Source organism: Stenella coeruleoalba, assembly GCF_951394435.1.
Source record: "Stenella coeruleoalba genome assembly, chromosome: 7".
Lineage (NCBI taxonomy): Eukaryota > Metazoa > Chordata > Mammalia > Artiodactyla > Delphinidae > Stenella > Stenella coeruleoalba.
Genome location: NC_137153.1, coordinates 115,118,715 through 115,144,376, shown reverse-complemented (window position 1 = coordinate 115,144,376; position 25,662 = coordinate 115,118,715). Strand labels below are relative to the sequence as shown.

Below are 25,662 nucleotides of genomic sequence, written 5' to 3'. Positions count from 1 at the left end.
AAAGCTCACGCTGGCAGCTGTGTTCCTCTCTCTCACTCACCACTAAAATCCGCCTCCCCCCCACGCCACCCCGGCCTACACTGCTCCTGGCCCATAGTGAATGTTCAAAATAAGTGTTGAATGAATGCACGCCCCTGACTTCCTGTGTGACCTGGAGGTAGTCACTTCTCTCTCTGGACCTTAGTTTCCTCACCCGAAATACGGTCGGTGGGAATTTCACGCCAGGGTGTGTGGGCGGGACTGGATTTAGGTTACCCGCCTCCCCGAGCGCCCCGAGACCTGAGTCTCCCACCCCAGGAAGGGAATGTGGGGTGTTCCCCCGGTGGGGACCTTAACCAACGCGCGGCGGCCCTGCCCAAGCCCTGGACCGCGGTCCGAAGGGTGCTGCAGCCCCAGGGGCGGGACCCGCAGGCGATCCCCCGCGCCCCGGCTCGGATTGGGTGCAGCCGTGACCGGCACCACGCGATTGGTCGGTCCAGAAGCAGGGGCGGGGCCTAGCTCCTGCAGCGGGGCGGCCCGGCAGCTGGGGACGCGGCCAGAGCCCGCGGAAGCTGCTGCGGGGGCGATGGCCGCGCCGAGCCCGGGGCCCCACGAGGTAGGTGCAGACCCGAGAGAGGACAGGAAAGGAAAGGGTTGGAGGGCAGGGGCAGGACCTCCCCTCCCCGTGCAGGGCGAACACACCCCCATCCAAGCCCAGAAGGGGTCCTGCACTGGGCGGGACTGGGACACGCCCCACATGGGGCCGCAGGTCTGAAGCGGGGAGTCCGGCGGGTATCCCCCGAGAACTTCCTCAGTTTCCTCATCGGGAAAATGGAGACAATGATAAAAGCTTCTCCTTCATAGGGCTGTTAGGAGGTCAAGCTCTCAGACAGTGCTGGGCACATGGTGGGCGCCCAATGCGAAGGGGTCAGCAGCTATGATCTCAGCTTCGTGCTGACCCTCCGCGCTGGCCTGGAGGAACTCGACATAGACGAGTGGAATAGATGACTGAATCACTGACATCACAGCTCCTACTATAAGGAGTTCCTGTGCAGGATGCTCAAACTCAACAGTAACAACAGTTAATACCTGCCACGAAGGAGTTATTATAGTTCTCATTTTACAGAGGAGAAAACGAGGTGCAGAAAGGTTAGGTGATCTACCTAAGCTAGTGACAGGTTGCAGAACAAATGCTCTGCCTACTGATAATAAACATCACTACTGTGGGTGCTGACTGCATGCCAGGTACTGTCCCCTCACAACACCCAGTGAGGTGGGTACCGGCCTTATCTGCATTTTACAACTGAGGAAACTGAGGCAGAGAGGGATTGAGGGGTGAGCTGACAAGCAGTGGATGTGGGACTCAGACCAGGGTCTCTCACCTGTGGGATGCTTGCTGCCTCAGGCTCATTGCTTCTGGTGCCTCCCACCCCAGGTCCTGACCCCCTCCCCAGAGGCTGGACACAGAGCTGCCACCTCGAGCTCTGGCCGCCGTGGCCTCCTCTGGCGTCTACGAGACAAGCAGTCTCGCTTAGGCCTGTTTGAGATTGGCCCAGGGCATGAGCTGCACCAGCTGACGTGTATGATGCAGGCAGGGCTGTGGGCTGCCACTCAAGTGTCCATGGACCACCCACCCACGGTGAGTGGCCAGTCTGTCCCGTGCACCTCCACAGCACCGACAGCAAGACCAGGCTGATGCCCTGTCCTGCTAATACTGCAGGGCTGGGGAACAGAGCGGACTAGATAGAAGGAGAGGAAGGCAGGGGCTTGGTGCAGGGAGGGAGGGACATTCTGGGGTGGGGGCTGAGGCCAGGAAGCCAGAAAGCCCAGGGTGTGTGGGGAGTGCGAGGAAGCCCCTGACCCGGGTGGTTGATGTGTGATCTAGGTGGGTCTCTGCCTCTCTTTGGGCTTCAGTGTCACCTCTGTATAATGGATGGCAGGGATTGTACTCCTTGGTCTCTGAGGCCCTCCCGGTTCTGCCAGGGTGTGTGGTTAAGGGACCCCGCCCCCACCCCACTAGCCCAGCCCATCCTCCCCGGAGCTTAGGCTGGGGCCAGGCTGGCTCAGCAGAAAGGGTCGCCCACTGCAAGCTCAGCAGCTGGACGGCCCGGGTGAGCATGTGTGTTGTTTGTGTGTGTGCATACATGTGCACAGTGTGACCACATCCTGTGAGCCAGGTCCTAGCACAGGACCTGGAGGTCCAGGGAGAGAGTAGCAGTCCTCTCAATCTCATCACCTGCTGAAAATCTTCCATGGCTCCCCAATACTCAGCCTGGCCCCATGGTCCTGCTGGCTCAACCCCAAGGGCCAACTGTCCAGCCTCCTCCCCAGTCCATCCTTACTCGCTTCAGTCACTCAGGCTCTCCTTCCCTTCCTGGGGGCCACCACTGCTGTTCCCGCTCCTGTGAGCACCCTGCTCCTCCTCGCTACTGCCCTTGAGATTTCAGCTTAGGGGGCACCTCCTCCAGGAAGCTTTCTCTGATCCTGCTTCTCCCAGGCTGAGTCAGACAGTCCTAGGCTTCTAGGCCATCCCCTTTGACTGGGAAGGCATCTGGCGACACTTTGGCCAACGTGTGTCTGGGCACATGCGTCAGGCTCTAGCTCAGAGACTGGTGCTGGGGACCCAGCAGTGAATGAGACACACCTAGGACCTGCCTTGGGTTACTCTCCTCCTCCCTCCAGCTCTGGGAGGGCTGGCAGTCTATCTGCCCAACTCAGGCACACCCAGAGTGGTCCCCACTGGCTGGAGGAATCAAATTGGGGGGAACGGGGGTGAGGCCAGGTACAGGATGCTTGGGAGACCCTGGGCTGGCACTGGGGGGTTGAGACTTGCCCTGAGCCCCTCTGCTCCTTGCTACAGGGGCTGCCCACAGAGGAGGATTTCTCCGAGGTCCTGACCCAGGTTCACGAGGTAGAAAGCCCGAGTGCTGCATGGGAGGGGGTGTGTTCTGCTCCTCTCCTCAGTTTCCCCATCTGTGCAATGGGAATGACGGCTTGCCCCAGGGCTTTGCAGGAAGGGTGTGCTTACCCTGACCCTCCCGCGCCAGAGCCAACTGCACACACCTGGGCCCCAGGGACACTCTCGGGGCTGCTCTTCCTTTCCGCAGGGCTTCGAGCTGGGCACCCTGGCTGGCCCCGCCTTCGCCCGACTGCGGCGCTCCCTAGGGCTGGCAGAGGAGGACTATCAGGCTGCGCTGGGTCCCGGCGGCCCCTACCTGCAGTTCCTCAGCACCTCCAAGAGCAAGGCCAGCTTCTTCCTGTCGTGAGCTGGTGGCTGGGGTGGGGAAAGGGTGCGAGAGGTGTCCGGGGCGGAGGGGGGGCTCTTGAGGAGAGAGACAGCATGGCCAGGTTAGGGTGGGTCAGGGCCGGATAGCGGTCAGATGGAGGAGGAGAGACTGGGGGCGAGGGCAGGAGGCGAGAGGGGCGGTGCGGACGCGGCTCCTGCCCCACCTGGTCAGTGACCTCTCCGTCCCGCCCCCCAGCCACGACCAGCGCTTCTTCCTGAAGACCCTGCGGCGCCGGGAGGTGCGGGCGCTGCTCGCCCACCTGCCCCGCTACGTGCAGCACCTGCAGCGGCACCCACACTCGCTGCTTGCGCGGTTGCTGGGTATGACCGGCCAGGGACCCGGGACTGCGGGGCGAGGGGAGGGTGAAGAGAGAGAGCGAGAAGGGGAGGGGGTCAGGGAGTGGGCGGTTCCAGGACGGGGGACGTAGGGTACCTGAGCCCGAGCAGGGTGGAGGGGACTGGACAGGAGGCGGGGCCGGCTGGGGGCAGAGTTCAGGGGCGGGGCGGGTCCTAGACAGCAACGTAGGAGGGCGGGGTAGGTGGGCGGGGCCAATACCTCGGGCGGGGCCCAAAGGGGGCGGGGTTGGGATTGAATAGTCCCGAGAGGAGGGTATATGGGCAGGGCTAGGCCTGGGGGACACGGCATCTTTGGGGCTAAATTAAGAAGCGGGTCGACTTGGGACACCACCTCAAGCTGGGGAAGGGGTCTGGGGGCGTGGCCTGAAGGCTCGGGATGCGGCGGATCGCGAGAAGGAGGCATGGCCTGGAACTGGGGCAGGATGCACCCGGCGTTGCCGAGTTTGGGGCCTCTCTACCTGACGCCCTCTCCCTTTCCAGGAGTGCACAGTCTGCGGGTGGCCCGGGGAAAGAAGGTGGGTGAGGCCGAGGTGAGGGGGCCGGGCCGGAGGGGGCGGCTGGAGGGTGAGATCCTGTCCTCCCTTACTCCCTACCCCCGTCTCCAGAAATACTTCATCATCATGCAGAGCGTCTTCTATCCCACCGGCCGCATCTCCGAGAGGTGAGTCGGCCTCCCCGCCCCACCCAGAATGTGCCACCTGAAGCACCCACACTCACTAGACAGACAGCGAAACTGAGGCGCAGGGAGGAGAAGGGACGTTACCAAGATCTCCTGACGGGTCGGAGACAGTGATTCCCAGGACCAGCATCTCTTGAGCACTCAGTATGCCATGGGCGCTGTGTTGAGACATTTGCATTCATCATTTTCCTTATTCCCAGAACAACTCTTGAGGGGTAGCTGTCCTTATCATCCCCATTTTGTCGATGAGAAACTGAGGAGGGGAAAGCCACACAGCTACTAGGTGAGGAGCAGGGATTCAAACTAGCCTCTGATTGCAGGTGGCCCTCTGAGCCTCCTAGCCCTGCCTCTGCCTGCGAGCTCCACGCTGGTGCTCTCCCAGGGCGCGGACTTCACTCATGCCCTCTGTTGCTGCGTCTAGGGTTGGGCCCCTCTGTCCGGGATACCCCAGGGATGACAAGGTGCCAAGAGGCAGTCACAGGCAGGGGTAAAGTCTGGACTGGACGTTCAAAGGCCTGAGTTGGAATCCCTGCTCTGCCCTTTACTCACTGTGTGGTCTTGGGCAAATTAAAAACAAAACAAAACAGAAAACCTCTCTGAGGCTTTTTCTTCATCTCTAACATGGGGACGGTAACGGACTGGGGTTGTGCTGAGAATCTGGACAGTCACCCAGTGGAAGCTCTTGTTTCTTATTACCTCGTGAGTTCCCTGTATGTCTCAAGTCTGTATAAGGTTGAATTCTGTCTCCCCCACCCCTCACTTCCCAGGTATGACATCAAGGGCTGCGAGGTGAGCCGCTGGGTGGAGCCCGCCCCTGAGGGCAGCCCCCTTGTCCTGGTGCTGAAAGACCTCAATTTTCAGGGCAAGATCATCAACCTGGGTGAGCCACGGGGGCGGTCACTGCCTGCTCTTCCTCCATTTAGAGTGAAGTTAGAAGGGTGTCCCTGGCACTGCTCTCTGCCTGAGTCTTTTTTTTTTTTTTTTTTTTTGTGGTACGCGGGCCTCTCACTGTTGTGGCCTCTCCTGCTGCAGAGCACAGGCTCCGGACGTGCAGGCTCAGCGGCCACGGCTCACGGGCCCAGCCGCTCCGTGGCATGTGGGATCTTCCCAGACCGGGGCACGAACCCGTGTACCCTGCACCGGCAGGTGGACTCTCAACCACTGCGCCACCAGGGAAGCCCCTCTGCCTGGGTCTTTAATAGCCCAGATTCTGGAGTGAGGCAGAGAATCCTAACTCCACAACTTTCTAGCTAGGTGACCAAGGCAAATTACAGATGAGTTCCCTCATCTGTGAAATGGGACAGTAATGACATCTGCCCTTCTAGGGCAGATGTGTGTGGAGCCCTCAGAAACTTGCCTGGCACACAACGAGCACTCAGGTGGGGGCACTGATGCTCCGGCAGGGCCCCAGCGGAGCTGGCTCCTCCACCAGATGGAACTGGACACCGCCTTCCTCCGGGAGCTCAACGTGCTGGATTACAGCCTCCTGATGGCCTTTCAGCGTCTCCATGAGGATGAGCAGGGCCCAGGCAGTAGCCTCATCTTCCGCACAGCCAGGTGGGCCCCCCAGAGGCAACAGCAAGAATGAGGTGATGAGAACATGGAAAAGACAGACAGTGTAGTGGGGGAACAGCACAGGCAAAGGCTCGAAGACTGGAAAGTGCAGTGTTTGTGTGTACGTGTGTGTGTGTGTGTGTGTGTGTGTGTGTGTGTGTGTGTGTGGCGTGGAGGGCTGGAGAAGCCTGGCCGGCAGGGGTAGCAGGCACAGATGGATCACAGCAGAGGAAAGACCAGGTGAGATCCAGTTGGGCTTTTGAAGAATCTGCCCATTTTCCAGAAGGAGATGTGGAGCCATTGAAGGTTTCAGACGTATTTAATTTTGGCCTTAGAAAGAGCCCTTGCCCCTTAACTCGGTCATTTCACTTTGAGGACCCCGAAGTCATCACCACTGGCACCATCATCTTGTTGCCTTCCTCTTGCATGCAGCCAATCTTTGCATGCTGACTATGAGCCTCATTGAGAGGATGGGCTCTTTCCCATTTTAGAGATGTGGAAACTGAGCCTCAGAGAGAGGAAGTGAAGTTGTAGAATGACTTTTGAGGATTCATGTTAGTACTTGGTTAGTGACTTGCATTTCAGTCCTCCAAGGCCCACATCTGTGGTTGAACCGAATTACTCAGGGTTTAAGACAGGCACTTCAAGGAAATAAGTTCATTGATCCAGTGGGTGGACAAGACAAGTGAAAAATGATGTCCACTCACTAGCCCCCATCCCCACCCCTCGGAGGAAGACCTTGGGATGGGTGAGTCTTGGGCACAACCCAAGGTAATGGCTTGGTGGGCACATCCTGACCAGATGGTGGAAGGCCTGCCACGGGGCACAGAATCCACCAAGTCTGCCCATCCAACCTAGGTCAGCTTCTCCCTTGCCCTCTACCCCCAGATAGTGCTCATATTACAGCCGTCATTCAGCAGGTAAACCCCAGTGTGCATACGACGGTTGTTTCTCCATGCTGCCTGGTAAAAGGTCACAGCTACAGCCCCACCCCCAGCCAGTTCCCAGCCCCTCATTCAGAACCCACCACACCCAGGTTAACCCTGGCACTGCAGAGAGTACCAGCGCTCTGTTCTGGCCCCCAGACCACTCGGTTCTGATTGGTTGGTGCTTGGGTGGGACTTTCTTTGATTGGTTTCTTTCCCCCAAGACCTGGGCAGGGCAGGGATAAAGCCCTCAGCGACCCCCCCCCCCCAGCGACCCCTACTCCCACCATTACAAGAGGACAACGTTAGGGGACTGAGCCTGCTTCTGGTTGGGATTGGGGGCCCAGCCAGAGGCACCTTCTGATTTGGAATACAATTTGAGGCAAAAAGACACACCATCTGCGAACTTGGGTTGGACTTTGTCTGCAAGGTTTCAACTCTGCCACCCTGAAACTTCCAGGGTTGGATAACCCCAAACAGCAGTTTAGGAAGTACCCAAATATGGGACTTACCCAAAGTGACGTGGCACATAAGTGCAGAGCCAGAGTCTGTGTGACCCAAATGCTCTAGACCAGCGCTACCCAGTAGAAATTTAATGCGAGCCACACATGTAGTTTTAAATTTTCTAGTAGCCTCATTTTTAAAAGTAAAAAAGAAATAGGTAAAAATAATTTTAATAACATATTTCACTTACTTCGTACATCCAAACTTTTATCATTTCATCATCTAATCAATATAAACATTTATGAGATATTTTACATTCTTTTTCTCACACTGCTTTGGAAATCCAGTGTGTAGTTTATACTTACTGCGCATCTCATTTGGGACTGGCCACATTTAAGTGCTCAGGGCCACATATGGCTGGCTGGTGGCTGCATGATGGACAGCTCAGCTTTAGACCGTCAACTGCATTTTACTCAGCCACCCAGTTTATCTGACATCACGGGTCCGGGCACACGGGAGGTGGGGGAATGACCCAGGGGCAGCATGGCCATGCTGACAGGGTCCATTGGCTGGGGCTCCCTGGAGGACGTGGTAACCTCACCCTCCTGTCTGCCCCCAGGTCTATGAGAGGGGTACAGAGCCTGGAGGAGCCGGAAGCCCAGAACCGCCGGCTGCTGCCCGACACCCCCAACGCCCTACACATCCTGGACGGGCCAGAGCAACGCTATTTCCTGGGCCTCGTGGACCTCACCACAGTCTACGGGCTCCGCAAGCGGCTGGAGCACCTGTGGAAGACGCTGCGCTACCCAGGCCGGACCTTCTCCACCGTCAGCCCAACTCGCTACGCCCGTCGCCTCTGCCAGTGGGTGGAGGCGCACACCGAGTGACCGGCGCCCAGCCGCGCTCTCCCCACCTGGACAATGGTCGCCCGCTGGGGACGCGGGTTCCAGCTTGGCCCGGGCAGCGGGTCGGGCTCTCCTCGCCTGTTGTTCCTCCTATTGGCCTCCAGAGGGCAGCATCCCCTAATTAATATTATGAACTCATTTTGCTGGGGATGCTGTGCCTGGCATTGTATCAGGGACTCCCTTACATTAGCTCATTTAATCCTCAAAAAAAAAAAAAAATGCTATTATTCCTTTTTTTTTTACAGACCATGAAATGAAGGCTCAGGGGGTGAAGGGACTGACCTAGATCATTCAGCAATAAATGCTGGAACCAGGACTCAACTATGCCTTTTGGACTCAGGAGCCTGTATTCTTACTCTCCAGCTCCCACAGCTCTGTCCTCACTGGGGAAGGGGGGAGGCTGAAGCCACCAAGCCCAGCCCCCTTGTCGTCCAGATGGGGAAACTGAGGCCCAAAGACTTTAAGGGGCTTAGTACGGGTAAGTGGCAAGGCCAGCCCAAGAACCCGGGCCTCCCAACCCCCCGCCCTGGCTCAAGCAGGGCCCACTGGCCTCCCTCTGGGGTGGCCCCCCTCACTCCTGCTCTTCTAGGATGCAGGTGGGAGGAGGTGGGGGAGTGGGGGGGCTTCAGCTCTGGGAAACATTAGACTGCGGTCCACTATGGGTCTTGAGTAAGCTCTGCCCTCCTCTGGGAGTCACTTTTATCATCTGTGAAATGGGAGCAGGGGTTGGTGGTCAGATGGAGGGACCTGGACACACAGACATCACTGGGAGCAGAGAAGAAAATTGCCTGCATAGCCTGTGATCTTTCCTTCTCCCTCCTCCAGGAAACTCCAACTCTGCCTTTGGCCCCAGTCCAATCCGACCATGCCCAAGTGGCCCTTTCCTCTAGAGCTTCTCTGGGGCCTGACTGTGTGATCAGGACAATGTGCTAAACCTCTCTGTGCCTCAGTGGTCTAATCGTTAAAATGGAAACATTTAACTCATTAAATATTTATTGAGCACCTGCTATGTGACAGGCCCTCTGCTGGGAAATGGGGACGTGGGGTGGAGCAAGATGCATAGATTCCACCGCCACAGAACTCACAGTCGGGGGGGGGGGGGACAGTGACAAAAGCAACCTGTGTGACAAAGCCTTGCGAAGGACCATGGGGCTGTGGAGCTCAGGGAAGGAGCCTCTACCTAATTATTTGATGGGTGGGTGTGCTCTAACCCCTTCACTGAGACCAGAAGAATCAGATGCAGCTCTGGGAGGGTCCCAAGCCAAGGACACAGCAAAGACCTGGAGTAAGAGAGAGCCTGGCACTAGAGAGAAAAACATGACACTGTGGTTGGAGTTCAGGGCTGGGGGGACAGTGTGGTCGTGTGGGGGGCTTTGTGGGCCAATGGCTGATCCCTGGACTGGATGACTCCAGACCTTGGGAAATTCACTCACCCACCACTCCCATTCCATTGGCCTTGAGAGAAAAGGAGGAAAAATGGCTGGTGGGGGAAGGGAGAGGAAAGGGAAATCTTATGCCGCAGGGCTGGAGTGCGGGTTCCTGGAATATATATACATACATATAATTGACCTCACCCCTAGCTGCCTGGGTGAGTCTGGGTGATTACCTTTCTGAGCTGGCACAAGCCACAGGGCATTTCTTGTTCTGGCTCAGCAGGAAGCTGAGACACAGAGTGCATTAAGGTCATCACTAAGGAGGTGGGTGGGTCGTGGAGACTCTGTGGTGGGAGGGCAGCACCGCAGGAAACTGGGGTTTGGCCCTACATTTCCCTGGGATCTGGATCCTTCAGGGCTGAGTCAGGGCCCGAGTCCTACGCTCATCGATGGGGATGGCTCAGCCCCTACCCACTTTGGGTCTCTGGCAATGGGCTGAGGCAGGGCCTGTGGCTGGAAAGGAAGTGGCTTGTCCAAGGTCTCACGAGGCCCAGGACTCCTGGCTCTTCTAACTGGCTCATTCAACAGACTTTATCTAGCACTGAGTGTGTGCCAGACACTGTGCTGGTGTTAGAAATGCCCTAAGAACATGACTGGCCTGACTGCCCGCAGGGAGCTTAGAAGCTGGTGGGCAGATGGACCATAAACAAGAAAACCAGTTAATACACTGCATGATTTCAGAGTGTGACAAGCACTATGAAAAAAATAAATCAGGTTGGGACAAGAGGGATGGTGGTGCGGTGTTGGATAGAAAAGTTGGCAAGGGCCTTTCTGGGGAGGTGATGTTTGAGCTGAATGACAAGAAAAAGCTGGCCATCTGAATAGAGAAGTCCAGGTAGAGGATAGAGCAAGTGCAAAAGTCCTGAAGTAGGAATGAGCTCAATGCAACTGGAGATTGGAACGGCGGCCAGGGTGGGTGGACGGTGATTAAGAAGGAAGCAAGAGGGCCTCCTTATTCTATGAAGAGTAAGGAGAGGACTTTTGCCAAAACCAAATTGAAGAGCTTCATCTGAGGCTGTGGGACTTCCCAGTGTCAGTTCCACTGTGGATGTATGACCCTCATCTACTCTGGGAGCCCAGGACATCTGGGCATGTCTGGGCTTGTCAAGACAGGAACTTGACCATGTCTCCATGCGGCCTTAGCAAGGAAGGATTTGCCTCTCTGGGGAAGGAATCGTCACCAGCCATTGTGGGTGATCAATGAATCCATAGGGGACATCTCATCATTTTCCCCTTGCGGTTGGGGCCACGGAGAGAGACTGAACTGAGGTGTGCCCAGGCTGGAGTGGGGGATACAAGGAAGGCTTGTGCTCAACGGAGGCCCCGGGGGCAGGGCTGCTTCAACAGAGCCCCCAACAGGATGGGGAGAGGCATGGAGGCCTAGATCACCGGCTTGGGGGAATTTGGCTTTGCCTATGGAGTGCTAGCCCTGGAAAGCTGCTGATCTGGGTGCAGATACCCAACACAGATACCCTGCTGTTGTGCCCACACCGGAACCTCTTAGAAAAAGGAAAATGGAGTTTGAAATGGGACCAGAGCCGGAGTCCAGGCTGGTTCCCAGGCCAGGGCCCTGCAGAAGGGGGTACGTGTAGTAAGATGAGCTTTCTTTCAATGCTCAGGAAGCATTTTGTAAAAAAGAAAAACAGTTTAGATGGGAAGTATGCTCTCCACTTCACCCCAGGCCCGCCTCTCCCAGTTGCCTCCTATTTGCCCCTTCAATCCTATCTGGCCCCGGAAAGCACTTGACTTTGAATCCCCGAGGGACCCCAGGTGAGCCTTCGAATGGGACACATTCCAGCACCTGCAGGGGCCCTACACTGTGTTGGCTTCGAATTGGAGGACACTTTGAGAAGGGGGGTGTTATAGTGTGACTTCTTTTGTACCATGATTCTTCCTCATCTTGTGTGAAACTCATAGGATTTAACCTCAGTAATTCGAGATGGAGTCACAGCGGCCAATGTGAACTTCCATATTAGCTGTTGTGAACTGTCCAGTACAGGACTGCAAGTGTCTGAGTGTCATAAATTAATAGTGTTGCTTAAGGGACTTCCCTGGCGGTCCAGTGGTTAAGACTGCACTTCCACTGCAGGGGGCATGGCTTCCATCCCTGGTTGGGAACTAAGATCCCACATGCCGCCTGGCGTAGCCAAAAAAAAAAAAAAAAAATTAACAGCGTTTATTTATTTGGCTGCACTGGGTCTTAGTTTTGGCACGTGGGATCTTCGTTGCTGCGTGCAGTGGCATGCAGGATCTAGTTCCCTGACCAGGGATCGAACCCGGGGTCCCTGCATTGGGAGCGTGGAGTATTAACCGCTGGACCACCAGGGAAGTCCCAGTAGTTTTGCTTTAGATAAGGAATTTGTTTGGTTCCTCAGGAAGACTCTACTGGCACAGAGACTGATAGAGACAAGATTCTTTGGGGCATAACTGTTACACCCTACAGGCAGATCCTTTAAAACGAGACCACAAGACTGAGCAACTTGAAGGCTCTTTGCTGGAGGACTCCACGCTGCTGAGAGCTGTTCCAGACGGATGCTCTGTTGGAGCAGAAGGCGACTTCCCACTCACATTTGTCATGAGATTCTGGTTCAGCTGGACCGAAGCCCGCCGCTCACTCGTGCTGAGACGTGACCTTCCCAGTCTTCTCCTTGGAGTTGTTTGTTACCCCCTTTTCTATTTTCCCCACTAACCTGTGTTGTGTGCAATAAACCAAGTGACTCGTGAATTGAACACTGGTTGTGGTTTTTGTTTTGGTTTTTTTTAAATGTTTATTTATTTATTTGCTGTATCAGGTCTTAGTTGCAGTGCGCGGGCTCTAGAGTACCCAGGCTCATTAGTTGCGGCACAGGCTTAGTTGTCCTGCAGCATGTGGGATCTCAGTTCCCTGACCAGGGATCGAACCGGCATCCCCTGCATTGCAAGACCAATTCTTAACCACTGGACCACCAGGGAAGTCCCATGGTTACGTTTTGTATATCCCCAGTCCTGTGATTCTAACCTGGTCTTACCGCTGGATCTTGCAGCAAAACGGGGGTGTTTGGGAGATGAAAGTAGCTTGTCAGAGCCCTGGCTCTGCAGTGACTGCCCAGGGTTTGAATCTTGGCTCTGCCACAAGATGCCTCTGCACCATCTCACTGGGAGATGCTATCATCAGGTAGGTGCTATCATCATCCCCACTCCACAGAGGAGAAAAACTGAGGCTCAGGTGAACTCACCCGAGGTAGTCCAGGTAAGGTTGCCAGAGAAGATACAGGACGCCCAATGACACTGGAATTTCATATTTCTAATATAATTATTGGTTGTTGCTGAAATTCCAATATAAGCGGGCATCCTGTATTTTACTTGCTAAACCTAGCAACCCTACCAAGCTTGAAACCCGGGGCTGCCTGAGCCTAAAACCCCGTTTAATTACCGTCCCGCACCGCCCCCCTCCCCGCCCCCCGCCGCCCGACTTCATAAATGGAGAAACCCCAGTCCGGACGACAAGAGAGCCACGGCACATTGGCTCCGACACCCTCTAGCCCTTTCCTAGGCGGACCGCCCAACCCACCTCCCGCAGGAGCCTGGGAGACGTGCGGGAGGGCAGAAGAGGGGAGACGCTGGAGCTCAGACTCCGCCCCCAGCTGCCGAGGCCCGGCCCCCACTCCCGGAGGCCTCTCCGCCACTGCCAGCCGCGTACTTCCCACCCACGCCGCGCAAGCCGCGCTCGTAAGCCCCGCCGCCGCCGTTCAGCCCCGCCCCCAGCGCCCCTGTCTCCTCCCCGTCCCGGCAAACCCCACCCCTGCCGCCGGCAGCGACCGCCCTTTCAGTTTCTAGTCTCCAGAAGCTGCGGCGACGGCACCGCCTCCGCCCAGGTTCTCCGGCTTCCTGCCCGGCTCGTCCGGCCCGCGGGTCATGGAGCTCGGAGCTACGGATCGGGAGCAGCCGGCGCGTCCCAACCTGTCCTCCAGGTTAGCGCCTGGCCGGGTGAGCGGGTGGTGGAATCTGGGAGTGGGGTCGAAATCCCTTGTGCTGTCCCGCCCCAGGCCTCTCCATTAGTGAGGTAGGAGAGATGGGATGGGAGTCGAGGCTCCAGGCTCCTGATTCTGTCCAACCCAGAGTCGAGGGATGACCTTGAGCCGAGGGCTCCTCTCGTCTGCCTCTCCTTCCCCATCTGTGCAATGGGGACTGGGTTGGCTGGAGGTTTCCCAAGGGTCACTGATTCCAGCTCCTTTAGGATGGGGACAGTGCTTCCCCGTGTTTGGAGACTTTAAGGCGTTTGATTCCCAGAAGCCATCTGCCCTGACCCCGGCCTGTACCCTCCCCTGCCTCAGTTTCCCTGGGCAGTTTCTTCAGAGGCCTGGGACCCAGCTCTGAGTGTCTGGGTTTTGGCAGGTCCCCGGCTCCCATCCCTTCCCAGCCTGATCCCTGGAGGCAGCAGCCACCCGGCTGCTGAGCGGCAGTGACAGCATGAAGGCTCCGGTAAGTGGCGGAAGGAGGAAGGCTCACAGGGGACTTGGAGGTGGCTTCTGGCACGGCAGCCTCAGTAGCCTCTCCCACCCCAGGGCTGACTGTCACTTCCGACTTCACTGCTCCTGAGCTGAGGAGAAGGCCAGACTGGCCTCAAAGGCCAGCCCTGAGCTGGCAGGCTGTGTGGCCCCAGGCAAGTGGCATTCCATCTCTGGTTTCCGGGCCTTGCCCCTCCTCCTTGTAGAATGGAGATCATAGCACTACCTCCTGTGAGCATCCGAGGTCACCAGGTGAGGCATCTGTCTACCTGGGAGCGGGATATGCTGTGAAAGTTCAGTTTAGCTGCTCTTGATTTTATTCAGGAGCCCCTGGTGAGAGCCTTGGACGTTGTGGGAAGTCAGCCACGGCTGCCTGGATCAAGGTCTCTGGGTCCCTTGTGGGCAGGGGACCAGGTGCCAGGCACAGCCTGAGGCCTCAGGGGCTGAACCCCCTCCTCCGCACAGCTGGCCACACAGAGATTTATTTTTAGAAGCTGAAGTGGCTTGTGGGCAGAATAGCGAGGGCCTCTGGCAGGATATACCTGGGGGAGCTGGGGGGCTGCTTTTTCACCTCTGGTTTTCACAGAGCCCCAGCCAGCCACTCAGTGGTTTCTGAGGGGTGGCAGAGGGACCTGGGCCTTGGGTAGGCTGGGAGAAAGTTAGCACCCAGAGAGACACAGGTGGTGACCAAGGTGGCACAATGGCATGTCCGGGTTGTGTCCCCCACTAGGCGACTCCGCCTGGAAGGCTTGGTGGGGGGTACTCATTAAGTCTGCCCGCCGGGCAGTGGGCCGGGAGGGCTTCCTGGTTCAGGTGGCCTTTGGCACGTGGTTTCTGGAGGCAGGAGCCTCTGGGCTGCAGCTTTCAGTTGTTGAAACCATTCGTTGAATCATGCTGCCCTCACATCCCTTTCTTCCATCCCTTTCCTCACCCGGTCTGCTGACCCAAATCGCGATCATCAGCTAGGTGGATGGCCACTGAGTCAGCTGGGGGAGGGGATGGGCTATGGGCATGCAGACAGCCTCATCCCAGGGTCTGAAGGGGGCTGGTTGCCCTTCTGATGGGCCACTCTCCTGTCCTCACGTGCACAGCACTTCATGGTAGTGCTTTGGCCACTGACCTCACAGTAAGTTCACGCTGTGGGCATTATCTATTTCAAAGAGGAAGCAGGCCCAGAGAGGTGGAGAGTTATACCCAAGGCTGCACAGTACACCTCAGCTTCTGGTTAAGAGCACGGTTTCTGGTTTTGAGGCCCCACCCTGCTACTTTCGTACTGTGTGGCCTTGAGCTACCCATTTCACCCCAAGTAGTTTCCCTTATCCTAGAATATAGGAATAATAATAGGGCTCATCTCAGGGTCATGTGCTCTGAGCTTGGCAGCCCAGAGGAAGGCCTGGTTAACAGAGATGGTGGCCTCTGCTGATGTTCTGGGAACTACTGAGCTGGGGTTTGGACCCATGAGGCTGGGGTACAGCACCCCTGCAGATACTTCTAGGAGCCCCAGCGACCCCCACTCCCACCCCATGACGACTGTCTCCCCAGGGTCGGCTCCTCCTCATCATCCTGTGCTCCTTGGGCTTTTCCGTTGCCTACATCCTGCTGTGCTGCTGGACCTGCCTGCCCTTCTGCCTGGCCTCCTGCCTGGACTCCCACCTCTCTATCAACTCCAGGCCCACTGTGCGAGGGCCCCAGCACTTCAGTGGCTACAGCAGCGTGCCAGATGGCAAGGTGAGTTGGCTGGGCAACATGTGGGGGGCAGGCCTGGCCAAGGCTACCAGGGTGCCCCCAACTCTCTGGGGTTGTGAGAAATGGGCTCATGTCAGGCCAGCCTGGACCCTGGGCTTGGCTCCTGTCCACTAGCTGACCTGTCACTTTACCTCTCTGAGCCTCAAGTTCTAAGAGGAAATGTCTTTTTTTTTTTTTTTGGCCGCACCGCGCATCTTGCAGGATCTTATTTCCCCGACCGGGGATTGAACGCGGGCCATGGCAGTGAACGTGCCGAGCTCTAACCATTGGACCATCAGGGAATTCCCACATGTCTTTTTTTTTTTTTTTTTTTTTACTTCAACAAATAATTGCCTGGCTGCTCTCAGCTGGGTGCTGGGGATAAAAAAAGGTGAATCAGACAGGGTGGCCCCCTGGAACTCCCAGCCCAGCGAGGGGAGCCAGACATCATCACATCACGGTGCTGCACGCATCTTTAGATTGACCTGTCTACGCACAATCCGTTTGTTCAGCAAGTGTGTATTTGGTGCCTTGGATGTGTCCTGCCTTGTGCTGATGGCTGCTGGGGATACAGATGACACAGGTAAAAGTCATATCAGCCCCAGAGCTCTCCCTCTGGGGGAGACAGGGACAGTGGGGCCCGGGGGTGACGAGGCAGCTGAGGCCCCTTGCCCCACGGCACACACCTCCCCATGCTTGCTCTGCTGGGCGAGGTTTGGAGCACTTTACCCCCTTCACCCTGATTTCAGCGGCCCCATCTGGTATGTCTCTCAAAGACATCCCGCAACGACACCTGGTGCAGGAAGCTCCCAGTTCGGAGTTTGACAGCTCTCTGAACGTTGGTCAGAGGGAGGCGTGCTCAGGGACCCTGGCTTGGAGGAGACCAATTTCAGACCTTCACCCCTCTGAGTCACAGTTGCCTTATCTGTAAAAGGCTGTCATTACAGTTCCTACCTCGGTAGGGTCACTGTGCAGGTCCAAGTGGATGATTCATGGACAGTGTTTAGAACGGGTGCTGTGTAAATCTTTGATCAAGATGCAAAAACAGGGCTTCCCTGGTGGGAAGTGGTTGAGAGTGGTTGAGAGTCCGCCTGCCGATGCAGGGGACACGGGTTCGTGCCCCAGTCCGGGAGGATCCCACATGCCGCAGAGCGGCTGGGCCCGTGAGCCATGGCCGCTGAGCCTGCGCGTCCGGAGCCTGTGCTCCGCAACGGGAGAGGCCACAACAATGAGAGGCCCGCGTACCGCAAAAAAAAAAAAAAAAAAAAAAATGCAAAAACAGCTGGGGTCGGGGGGACAAATTAAAGCGCCATATAGGTTTGGCCAGGTGGGACAGACGGCTCCACAGTCATGGCCAGTGTTCATTTCAGATGCTCAGAGCTCATGGTGACGTGGGCCCAGGGTGGCCAGATCCTCTGAATTTTGTTGTTGTTTGTTTGTTTTTTATTTATTTTTGGCTGCGTTGGGTCTTTGTTGCTGCGCGCGGGCTTTCTCTAGTTGTGACGAGCGGGGTCTACTCTTCGTTGCGGTGCGCGGGCTTCTCACTGCGGTGGCTTCTCTTGTTGCAGAGCACGGGCTCTAGGCGGGCGGGCTTCAGTAGTTGCAGCACGTGGGCTCTGTAGTTGTGGCTTGCAGGCCCTAGAGCGCAGGCTCAGTAGTTGTGGCACACGGGCTTAGTTGCTCCGTGGCACATGGGATCTTCCCGGACCAGGGATTGAACCTGTGTCTCCTGCATTGGCAGGTGGATTCATAGCCACTGCACCACCAGGCAAGTCCCCCAAGTTTGTTAACAGAGCATGAAATCTAAGTTTGGAATGTCAAAAGGGCTGATTTTTATAAATTAAGTATTAATTGTCTTAAAGACCCTGTGTAGGACAAGCAGAACACCTCCTGGGGCTGATGGTGACCTTGGATCTGACCAGACCCCAGTTGTCAGGTCAGGCTCAAACTGAGGGCAGAATAAGGAAGTCTTGTTTATTGCTGGGGCGTGGAAACTGGGGCTACGAGTTCTTAAATCAACATTATGTCAGACATGAAATGTCCCTGAGTGGGCTACAACACTGTGTCTTTTATTGACTAGAATCCATGTTCCCATATCCTTTACACGCCTCCATAAACCTGGTTCCCCCAGGAGGGAATGGAGGCCTGGGGTAGGCAGCAAGTCCTTTGCTGGGAGCCCTGACCCCTGACACCCAGTGAATGTTTGCAGGCTTGTTGGCTCAGCTTCCGCCTCTTGGGGGATAATGAGGTGAGGGTTGGACCCTTACTGTGCCCTTGGTCTGTGCTGATCACTCTCCAGGCATTTTTAATTGAATCCTTCCTTACAGCCTGGTCCAGTAGATGCTATTTTCATCCCCATTTTACAGATGAGGGAATTGAGGCTCAGAGAGGCAAAGTGACTTGCGTAAGCCCACACAGCTAGGAAGGGGCAGAGCCAGGATTGAGGCTCAGAACCAGAGGTTCCCAATGTTGTCGTGGGCACTAAAGACTGCTTTTACTTATAAACTGGAACAATGAGAATGGGACTGGGGCAGAGGAGGGAGTGACCTAAGAGTGATTCCGAAGAGCTGAGGTTCATATTTACCTAACAAACACATACATGACACCCAGTCTGTGCCAGGCACTGCTCTGAGTGCTTTATAAATATTTGCTTATGTAACCTTAATGAGGAAATGCAATGTAGGGCCCCTTAGGGCCTCAGCAGTAAAGACCAGGGTCAGGAATGTGGCTGATGAGGAAGCATGAAGATTCCCTGAACACAGAATCTTAGCTCTGCCACTTGTCATCGGTCTGACCTTGAGAAGGTCACTCCAGCTGCCCAGCCTCGGTTTCCTCATCTGCAAAATGGGTTGATAAAGGGACTTACATCCCTTTACTGATACATCTTACTGATATAGATGTCAAGTGTGGTCAGGGGGTGTTCCTGGGTGGAGTAGTAGGCAGGTGGAAGCTGTGTGCCCAGGACTTTCTTTTTTTTTTTAAAGAATTGTTTTAGTTTTCATTCTTTTTTTATATAAATTTATTTTATTTCATTTATTTTTGGCTGTGTTGGGTCTTCGTTGCTTCGAGCAGGCTTTCTCTAGTTGCAGTGAGCAGGGCCTGCTCTTTGTTGCGGTGCACGGGCTTCTCATTGCAGTGGCTTCTCCTGTTGTGGAGCACGGGCTCTTGGCGCGTGGGCTTCGGCAGTTGTGGCTCACGGGCTCTAGAGCACAGGCTCAGCAGTTGTGGCACACGGGCTTAGTGGCTCCGCGGCATGTGGGATCTTCCCGGACCAGGGCTCGAACCCATGTCCCCTGCATTGGCAGGCAGATTCTTCATCACTGAGTCACCAGGGAAGCCCCCCAGGACTTTCTTTCTCTCTACCTCCCCCTGCAGCCGCTGGTCCGAGAGCCGTGCCGCAGCTGTGCCGTGGTATCCAGCTCGGGCCAGATGCTGGGCTCGGGCCTGGGTGCCAAGATCGACGGTGCTGAGTGTGTGCTGCGCATGAACCAGGCGCCCACTGTGGGCTTCGAGGCGGACGTGGGCCGGCGCAGCACCCTGCGGGTCATCTCCCACACGAGCGTGCCGCTGCTGCTGCGGAACTACTCGCACTACTTCCAGCAGGCCCGTGACACCGTCTACGTGGTGTGGGGCCAGGGGAGACACATGGACCGGGCTCTGGGCGGCCGCACCTACCGCATGCTGCTGCAGCTCACCAGGGTGTACCCGGGCCTGCAGGTGTACACCTTCACCGAGCGCATGATGGCCTACTGCGACCAGGTCTTCCAGGACGAGACGGGCAAGAACCGGTGAGCCAGGGGCCTGCCTGCTGGGGTCTCCCTGGCGGCTGGGGACCTGCCTTCTCCAGCAGCCTCTGGTCCATCGAGGGTCTGCTCTGTCAGGTGCTGGGGCTCAGCAGTGGTACAGGCGGACGTGGTCCTGCCCTCTGATGGGGGCTGGGAATCAGAGGGCTGTCATTCATCGAGTTCTCTTAGAGATGAAGAATTCCAAATGGTGGTAAGGGGCGTTCGGCCTCGCCAGCACGCGTTGTGGGGTGACTGGTGTGGGCCCACATCAGGGAGCTCTTCTCTCTGGAGGGGGTGCTCTGAGACCTGAACTGGTCTTTGACGTCCCTTCCTGATAAGGAAAGCAACAGTGACAGTTCTAACAGCCCTTTTCACGCACCAGGTGCTGCCCTCAAGATCTCATTCTACCACACGCCTAAAAGAGCGCCCCGACTCCTGTGGCCCCCTCCTCCACGCACGGGCTCCTCCCTGCCACCTCCCCACCTCAGAAAATACGGCTGCCAGCCTCCAGTTTTTCAGACAAACACTTGGGCTTTGCCCTTGACTCCCCTTGTTTCATCACCCGCCACGTACGATGGGCTCTCGAATCTCCTTCCGTGCCCACGGGTGCCACCTTGACCTAAGCCACCATCCCCTCCTGCTCTCGCAGCACCCCCTGCAGTCTGAGCTCCAACTGCCCTAGGGAATTCATCCCATCAGTCACCTGCCCTCACCTTACAGCAGCTTCGCATAACGGGGAGAGTAGAGTCCAGACTCCCACCTCCTTCCTCCCCTGGCCTACAAGCCCCGCATGATCTGGCCCCTGCCTGCTTCTGTGACCTCATCCTCCTTCGCTTACCCTGTTCCAGCCACCCTGGCCGTCTGGGCCTCCTCAGACATCCACGCTGCTCTCACCTGCAGTCCCGTGCATGTGCCGTTCCTTCCCCCAGGTCCTCCCACAAATGACTGTTTGCTTCCAGATGTGGATGGAGCGTCATGTTGATCCCAAATGAAGGAGCATCTGCCACCTGACATCCTTCATCCCATTCTTTTGTTTCTTCCCAGCAGTTCTCTCCCAGCTGCCCACTCCCTTGAGAATGTTAGCAATGGGCGGGGCCGGTTCAGGCCAGCACAGGGCTTGGGAGGTGTTCAGTTTGAATGACTGAATCACCCCACAACCCCTCGGTAGAGGTGGAGGTGAGTGGCCCCCGGCTGGGAGAGTAACCAGTGCTGGTGCTTTGAGAGAGTCGAGGCCTGGGGTAGCCACACAGTTCCTTGCTCTGAGTTGGGTGTTGGGCCTGGAGGAGGAGCTAGGCTGAAAGTGTTCCCTCTCCATAGCCACCCATAATTATCCCCATTTCACGGATGGGTCACTGAGGCTCAGAGAAGTTCACGAGCAAACCTGATGACGCAGAGCAGATTCAAATGGAAGACCATTTGACTCCAGACGACCCTCTTCCCCACTTTCAACGACGGTGCTCTGCTGCCTCCTGCCGTCTCCCCAAGCTTGGTCCCTTAGCTGTGGGCGGGATGTGATCAGGGCTGCCGCACCACCGCTGGGAGAGGGGTGGTTTGCTCAAGTCCTCTGTGGGTGGGAAGAGTTGAACGGACCCGGCTTTGCACCCCACCCCCACCTGTTGCCCATTGCTGGCCTTGGGCTGGGGCTGCCCCGTCCTTAGGCACCCCCAGAACCCACTGTGGGCGTCAAGGTGAGAGGCCCTCGGCTGGGAGGGGAACCAGTGCTGTGCCTTGAGAGAGCTGAGGCTGGGGCCACCCTGCTCCCAGTTGAGTTGGGGTCGCGGCTGGCTGACTGCTTCCCTCCCTCTGCCAGGAGGCAGTCAGGCTCCTTTCTCAGCACCGGCTGGTTCACCATGATTCTCGCCCTGGAGCTGTGTGAGGAGATCGTGGTCTATGGAATGGTCAGCGACAGCTACTGCAGGTCAGGCTAGCCAGGCGCCGGGCGGGAGGGCACCATGCGTGGGCCCTGTCCATGCTGGAGGGTGCGTGGGCTTCCCGATGGGTGGCCGAGGCACAGGGTGGGAAGGAGCTCGGCCTCTGGAACAGGTTGGATACCAGCCTCCGCTCTGCCTGTGTGGCCTTTGGGCCTGGCCGCCACCTCCCAGAGCCTCTATTTTCTCATGTCCAAGAGAGAAAATAATCACACTTTCCTCAGAAGGTTATGGAAAGGTTTAGAGAATAATCTACCAAAGTGCCTACCACAGCATCAGGGCTGATGGTGTCAGTGATCTATTACACCTAAGTTCTGACTTGTGATATTATATAGCTCAACGTTATCATAACTAACATGACTAATTGAACTGAAAGGGTTCCACATCTTCACCCTCTGTTCTTCTTGGAACTTTGCTGAGCACGTGGGTGAGATGGTAGTAGCCCGTGTGCCCTCTGCCATGGCACCTTGCCAGACAGCCAGTGAGTAGCTGGGTGTGCAGGGCTGGCAGCTCCATGCTGCGGGGAACGAGGGCTCCCTCACCAAGAGCCCAGCACCAGGCGCTTTGCATATTTTGACCTGTGCTTTCAGCCGAGAAGGTAGGTAACCACCATCCCCATTTTACAGATGGGTTATTGAAGCTCACGGCGTACGTCTCTGGCCTAGAGTCAGCCAGCTTGCAAGAGGCAGAGCCAGGGCTTGAACCCTGGCCTTTGGGATCCTCAGGGGCTGCCCTTTTCCTCCTTTGTTCTGGCCTCCCCTGGGACCAAGCATGGGGCTCTGTGGCCTGTAGTACCTGGCGAGAGGGGGTCCGGCAGGTGGCAGGGTCTGGTGGGAGGCAGGCGAGCTCTGGTGCCTCACGCTCATCCCTGCTCGCCACCCACAGGGAGGAGAGCCGCCCCTCGGTGCCTTACCACTACTTCGAGAAGGGCCGGCTGGACGAGTGTCAGATGTACCTGGCACACGAGCGGGCACCCCGCAGCGCTCACCGCTTCATCACCGAGAAGGCTGTGTTCTCCCGCTGGGCCAAGAAGAGGCCCATTGTGTTCGCCCACCCGTCCTGGAGGACCCAGTAGCCGCATCGCCCAGCCAGCCACGACGCCTTCACCAGGCCTCTGTTCCGACCACACTCCACCAGAAACATTTAATTTATGGATCCTGCCTCCTGTCGTGTGCCGAGCAGACCGAAGTTCTCTTCCTGCCCTACCCTGGGGACACCTGGGCCATCTCAGGCCTCTAGACTTACGGGGAGAAGAGGAGGGCCGTGGTGACCTTTGCACCCTCCTCCCTACCCCTGCTCCCTGAGTAATCTGAGTCAGATTCGTCACACCTCTGAGTCTGTCCGGTGGCCTTTGCTCCCGGGGCTGGCGACCCCCCTATTCACCAGCACCATGAATTTCAACCGAGCACCAGCCCTGGCCCTTCCTCTCTGCACTCCCTCTCCACCTGCCTTTGGTGCCACACTTCCCAGGCTTGTCGCCCTAGTCAGGGCAACCCAGAACTTGGGGTTTGTTGGGCGAAGGGGCCTTTGAACTGTGACTGCCAGGGCCACCTCTGGAGTGTATGGGTAAACATGTTTTCTGGAAGCCTGTCCTGGCTGTTGTCACGTGTCTGGGGGTGGGGATCGGGGCTCCTCTCGCCACCACAATGCCATGACCTGTTGTCTTGGGGGCAGACCTACAGCCGGCTGGGCTTCTGGCCATTTAATGTGCCTGCATGTTTCCTCCCCAGGAACCTACCCGCTTCCCCACCAGGTCAGGGAGTCTAACCCCATGACTGCACTTGACCCAGGGAACACCCCAGCTCAGAGGCTTCCATGGGATCCCCACCCTGTACCCAGTGGGAGGAGAGTCAGTGTGGGAGGAAATTCTTCCATGTCATGTTGCCTTCCTGGTCCAGGGTCAGATTCCACTGGCTTTGCCAGTTAAATTCCCAGTTAACTCTGGGGTTGGTTACACTGCTAGAAAGGAAGGAGGGCAGGCTTGGGGCTTTCCTTCTCTGAGTATCAGTTTGGTCACCTGTAAAGTGGAAAAGCACATCCACCAGTGAACAGGTAGCAAGGGTGTACAGCCACGCTGGGGTGGGTTAGAGTTAGAGCCCATTTTACAGGTGAGATGAAGCTGCCTGGCTGAGTCAGGGTGCGATCCAAGGTCTGAGAGCTGCGCCTGAGCGTCTGGGCCCTGCACCAGGGGGCTGGAAAAAGCCCACGGAGGCTTCACCCCCCTCCTCCCCCCTTCCCTCCTAACTTCCTCCCTCCCTCCCTCCCTCTTCTGGACACCGGGAGACTAATGGAGGGCCGGGACCCCAGGCTGTCAGCTGGGATGGAGCCTAGGGTTCTAGCTTCCAGCTCCGGGGCTTGGCCACTTCATTGGCTGGTGACCTGTGCAGAACCTGCCCCGGGGCACCACGCTTAGCTCAATGTTCTGCTGTTGCCACTTGAAATTCTTTTTTTTTTTTTTTTTTTAACAAAGGGCTGTGCCTTTTCATTTTGCACTAGACCTCACAAATCATGTAGCCATCTGTGCCAGGGAGTCTGGGTGACCCAGGACAGCCCCTTTCCCACCCCCAGGCTTCTCAGGAGAGACTGGAGCCCTGGCACCTGGCCCACCTGCCTTTTGTGTCCTGCCTCCCCCTACTGGGTGCCAGGTGTGCCCAGAAGCCTCTGCAGGCATGGGAGGAGAGCCCCGGGCTGGGGGGCAGCACGCCCGTGGGAGGGAGCAGGCTGGCAGCTGAGCCACAGCTGCTGGCCCGGCAGCCGGCAAGTGTTTGTGAGTAGGCGTTGGGCAGAGGTAAGGGGGGAATGTAACCTGGCAGGCAGAGGGCTTGGTGGGGGAACTTCCGGGCCCAGAGGGAGGGCTCTGGAGTCAGACCTGGCCTCGTTCTGGCTCTACTTCCTGCCGCGGGACCCTGGCAGGTTAGTGCCTCCCTCGTGTGTAAAAGGTACTAAAGTAGTCCCTACCTCACGGGCTGGCACAGACTGGGAGAGATGGCATCCGTCAAGTGCCTGTCCCCAGCGCTGGCTCTTGACATGTGGGAGCCACCGTCTTCAACGGGGTCACCCTTGCTCAGCCAGCCCTGCCCTCCTCGGAGGTGGTGGTTGGGCAGGAAGACTTCCCACTCCCATCAGCTGTGTCTGCTCACCGCGTCATCCTCTGTCTGCAAGGCCCAGGGTCTGCTGGGTTTGCTAGGACTCCAACTCCACCCCCTCCCAGCAGGTTGCCTCCTCCTCCTGTTCCATTGCCTGGGAGATGCTGGCCCAGCCCTTGGGGCGTAGTGTGCACAGGCATCTCTGTCCTGGCCCTGTCCTTGGGTGGGTGGGATGTTTATTGCTGTGTTGGCCCAGATATTGTCCTTCTGGGGTGGTGACCCGGCAGGGACGATCCACCAGCTACTTCCTCCAGGCAGATGAAGATGACTGGTGACTGGATCTGGGCCTGCTGACAGCTCTCTGGACCCCCATCTCTGCCACTGCAGTTCCTGCAGCTTCCAGGAGGTGAGTTGGGGGACAGGAGCCTCCTCCCAGCCCTGAGGAGTGTGTCAGGGGTTGGGGCACCTTCGTGTGCAGCCCCTCGTTGGGCCTCTGTTTTCCTGTCACACCCAGGCTCCTTTGTCTCCTCAGCAGGCCTGCTGGGGACGGCCCCTACTTCCTCCTGAGGACAGAGGGGGAGCTGGGTGAGTCTCATAGCCTGGAGGTATCTTAAGGAGCCTCTCCTCAGAAGGAACTTCGGGCCAGGTCAGGAACTCATCTAGCCAGAAGAGGACAGGAACCTTGGTTCTCCTAGGTACTGGTGGGCACCCATGTCCAGCGTCACCTGGGCCAGCCTGACCACTCCAGCCTCTGTCTGAGAAGAACCAGGTACTTCCTGGTTTTTTCCAGTATCCCATAGAAGGGAAGAATCCTAACAGTGCAAAGATTGCTAAGGGGTGAGAAGGGGAGAGTCACACCCTGGACCCCCATCCTGGGGCAGGAAGGACTGAAGCATAGGCCACTTCCATCAGACCATGGGGGAGCGACTCCGGGGCCGGGGACGGCTGCCCAGCTGCAGGCGGGGTCGGGGAGCAGCGCCAGGATTGGCCGCAACCTGCCGTCCGTGAAGGCCCTGGCGTGCCTGTGAGGCAGGCCTGGGGCTTCCAGGGGGCAGAAAGGCTTGTGGTTATTCAGCAGACAGGTCTGC

General features: G+C 57.2%; 2 protein-coding genes across 5 annotated transcripts; both read left to right on the top strand.

Moving 5' to 3' along the window:
• Positions 1-550: 550 nt before the first annotated feature.
• PIP5KL1 (phosphatidylinositol-4-phosphate 5-kinase like 1) lies at positions 551-8,112 on the top strand (the record flags this gene model as incomplete). Its single annotated transcript, XM_079926624.1, has 10 exons — positions 551-595; positions 1,415-1,618; positions 2,840-2,890; positions 3,087-3,241; positions 3,462-3,586; positions 4,103-4,137; positions 4,228-4,283; positions 5,069-5,181; positions 5,705-5,858; positions 7,845-8,112. The coding sequence occupies exons 1-10, from the start codon at positions 566-568 to the stop codon at positions 8,110-8,112; spliced, it is 1,191 nt and encodes a 396-aa protein (XP_079782750.1). The 5' UTR covers positions 551-565.
• Positions 8,113-13,377: 5,265 nt separating this feature from the next.
• ST6GALNAC4 (ST6 N-acetylgalactosaminide alpha-2,6-sialyltransferase 4) lies at positions 13,378-23,078 on the top strand. Of its 4 annotated transcripts, XM_079926532.1 has the most exons (7): positions 13,464-13,513; positions 13,938-14,024; positions 14,108-14,302; positions 15,593-15,778; positions 19,151-19,563; positions 21,371-21,478; positions 22,374-23,078. In XM_079926532.1, exons 3-7 carry the CDS (start codon positions 14,258-14,260, stop codon positions 22,561-22,563), a joined length of 942 nt encoding a protein of 313 aa, XP_079782658.1. In that variant the 5' UTR covers positions 13,464-13,513; positions 13,938-14,024; positions 14,108-14,257; the 3' UTR covers positions 22,564-23,078. The 4 variants fall into 4 exon arrangements, with proteins under 4 accessions (XP_079782659.1, XP_079782658.1, XP_079782660.1 ...); XM_079926533.1 differs by lacking the exon at positions 14,108-14,302 and having other exon boundaries at positions 13,378-13,513; XM_079926534.1 differs by lacking the exon at positions 21,371-21,478.
• Positions 23,079-25,662: the final 2,584 nt, after the last annotated feature.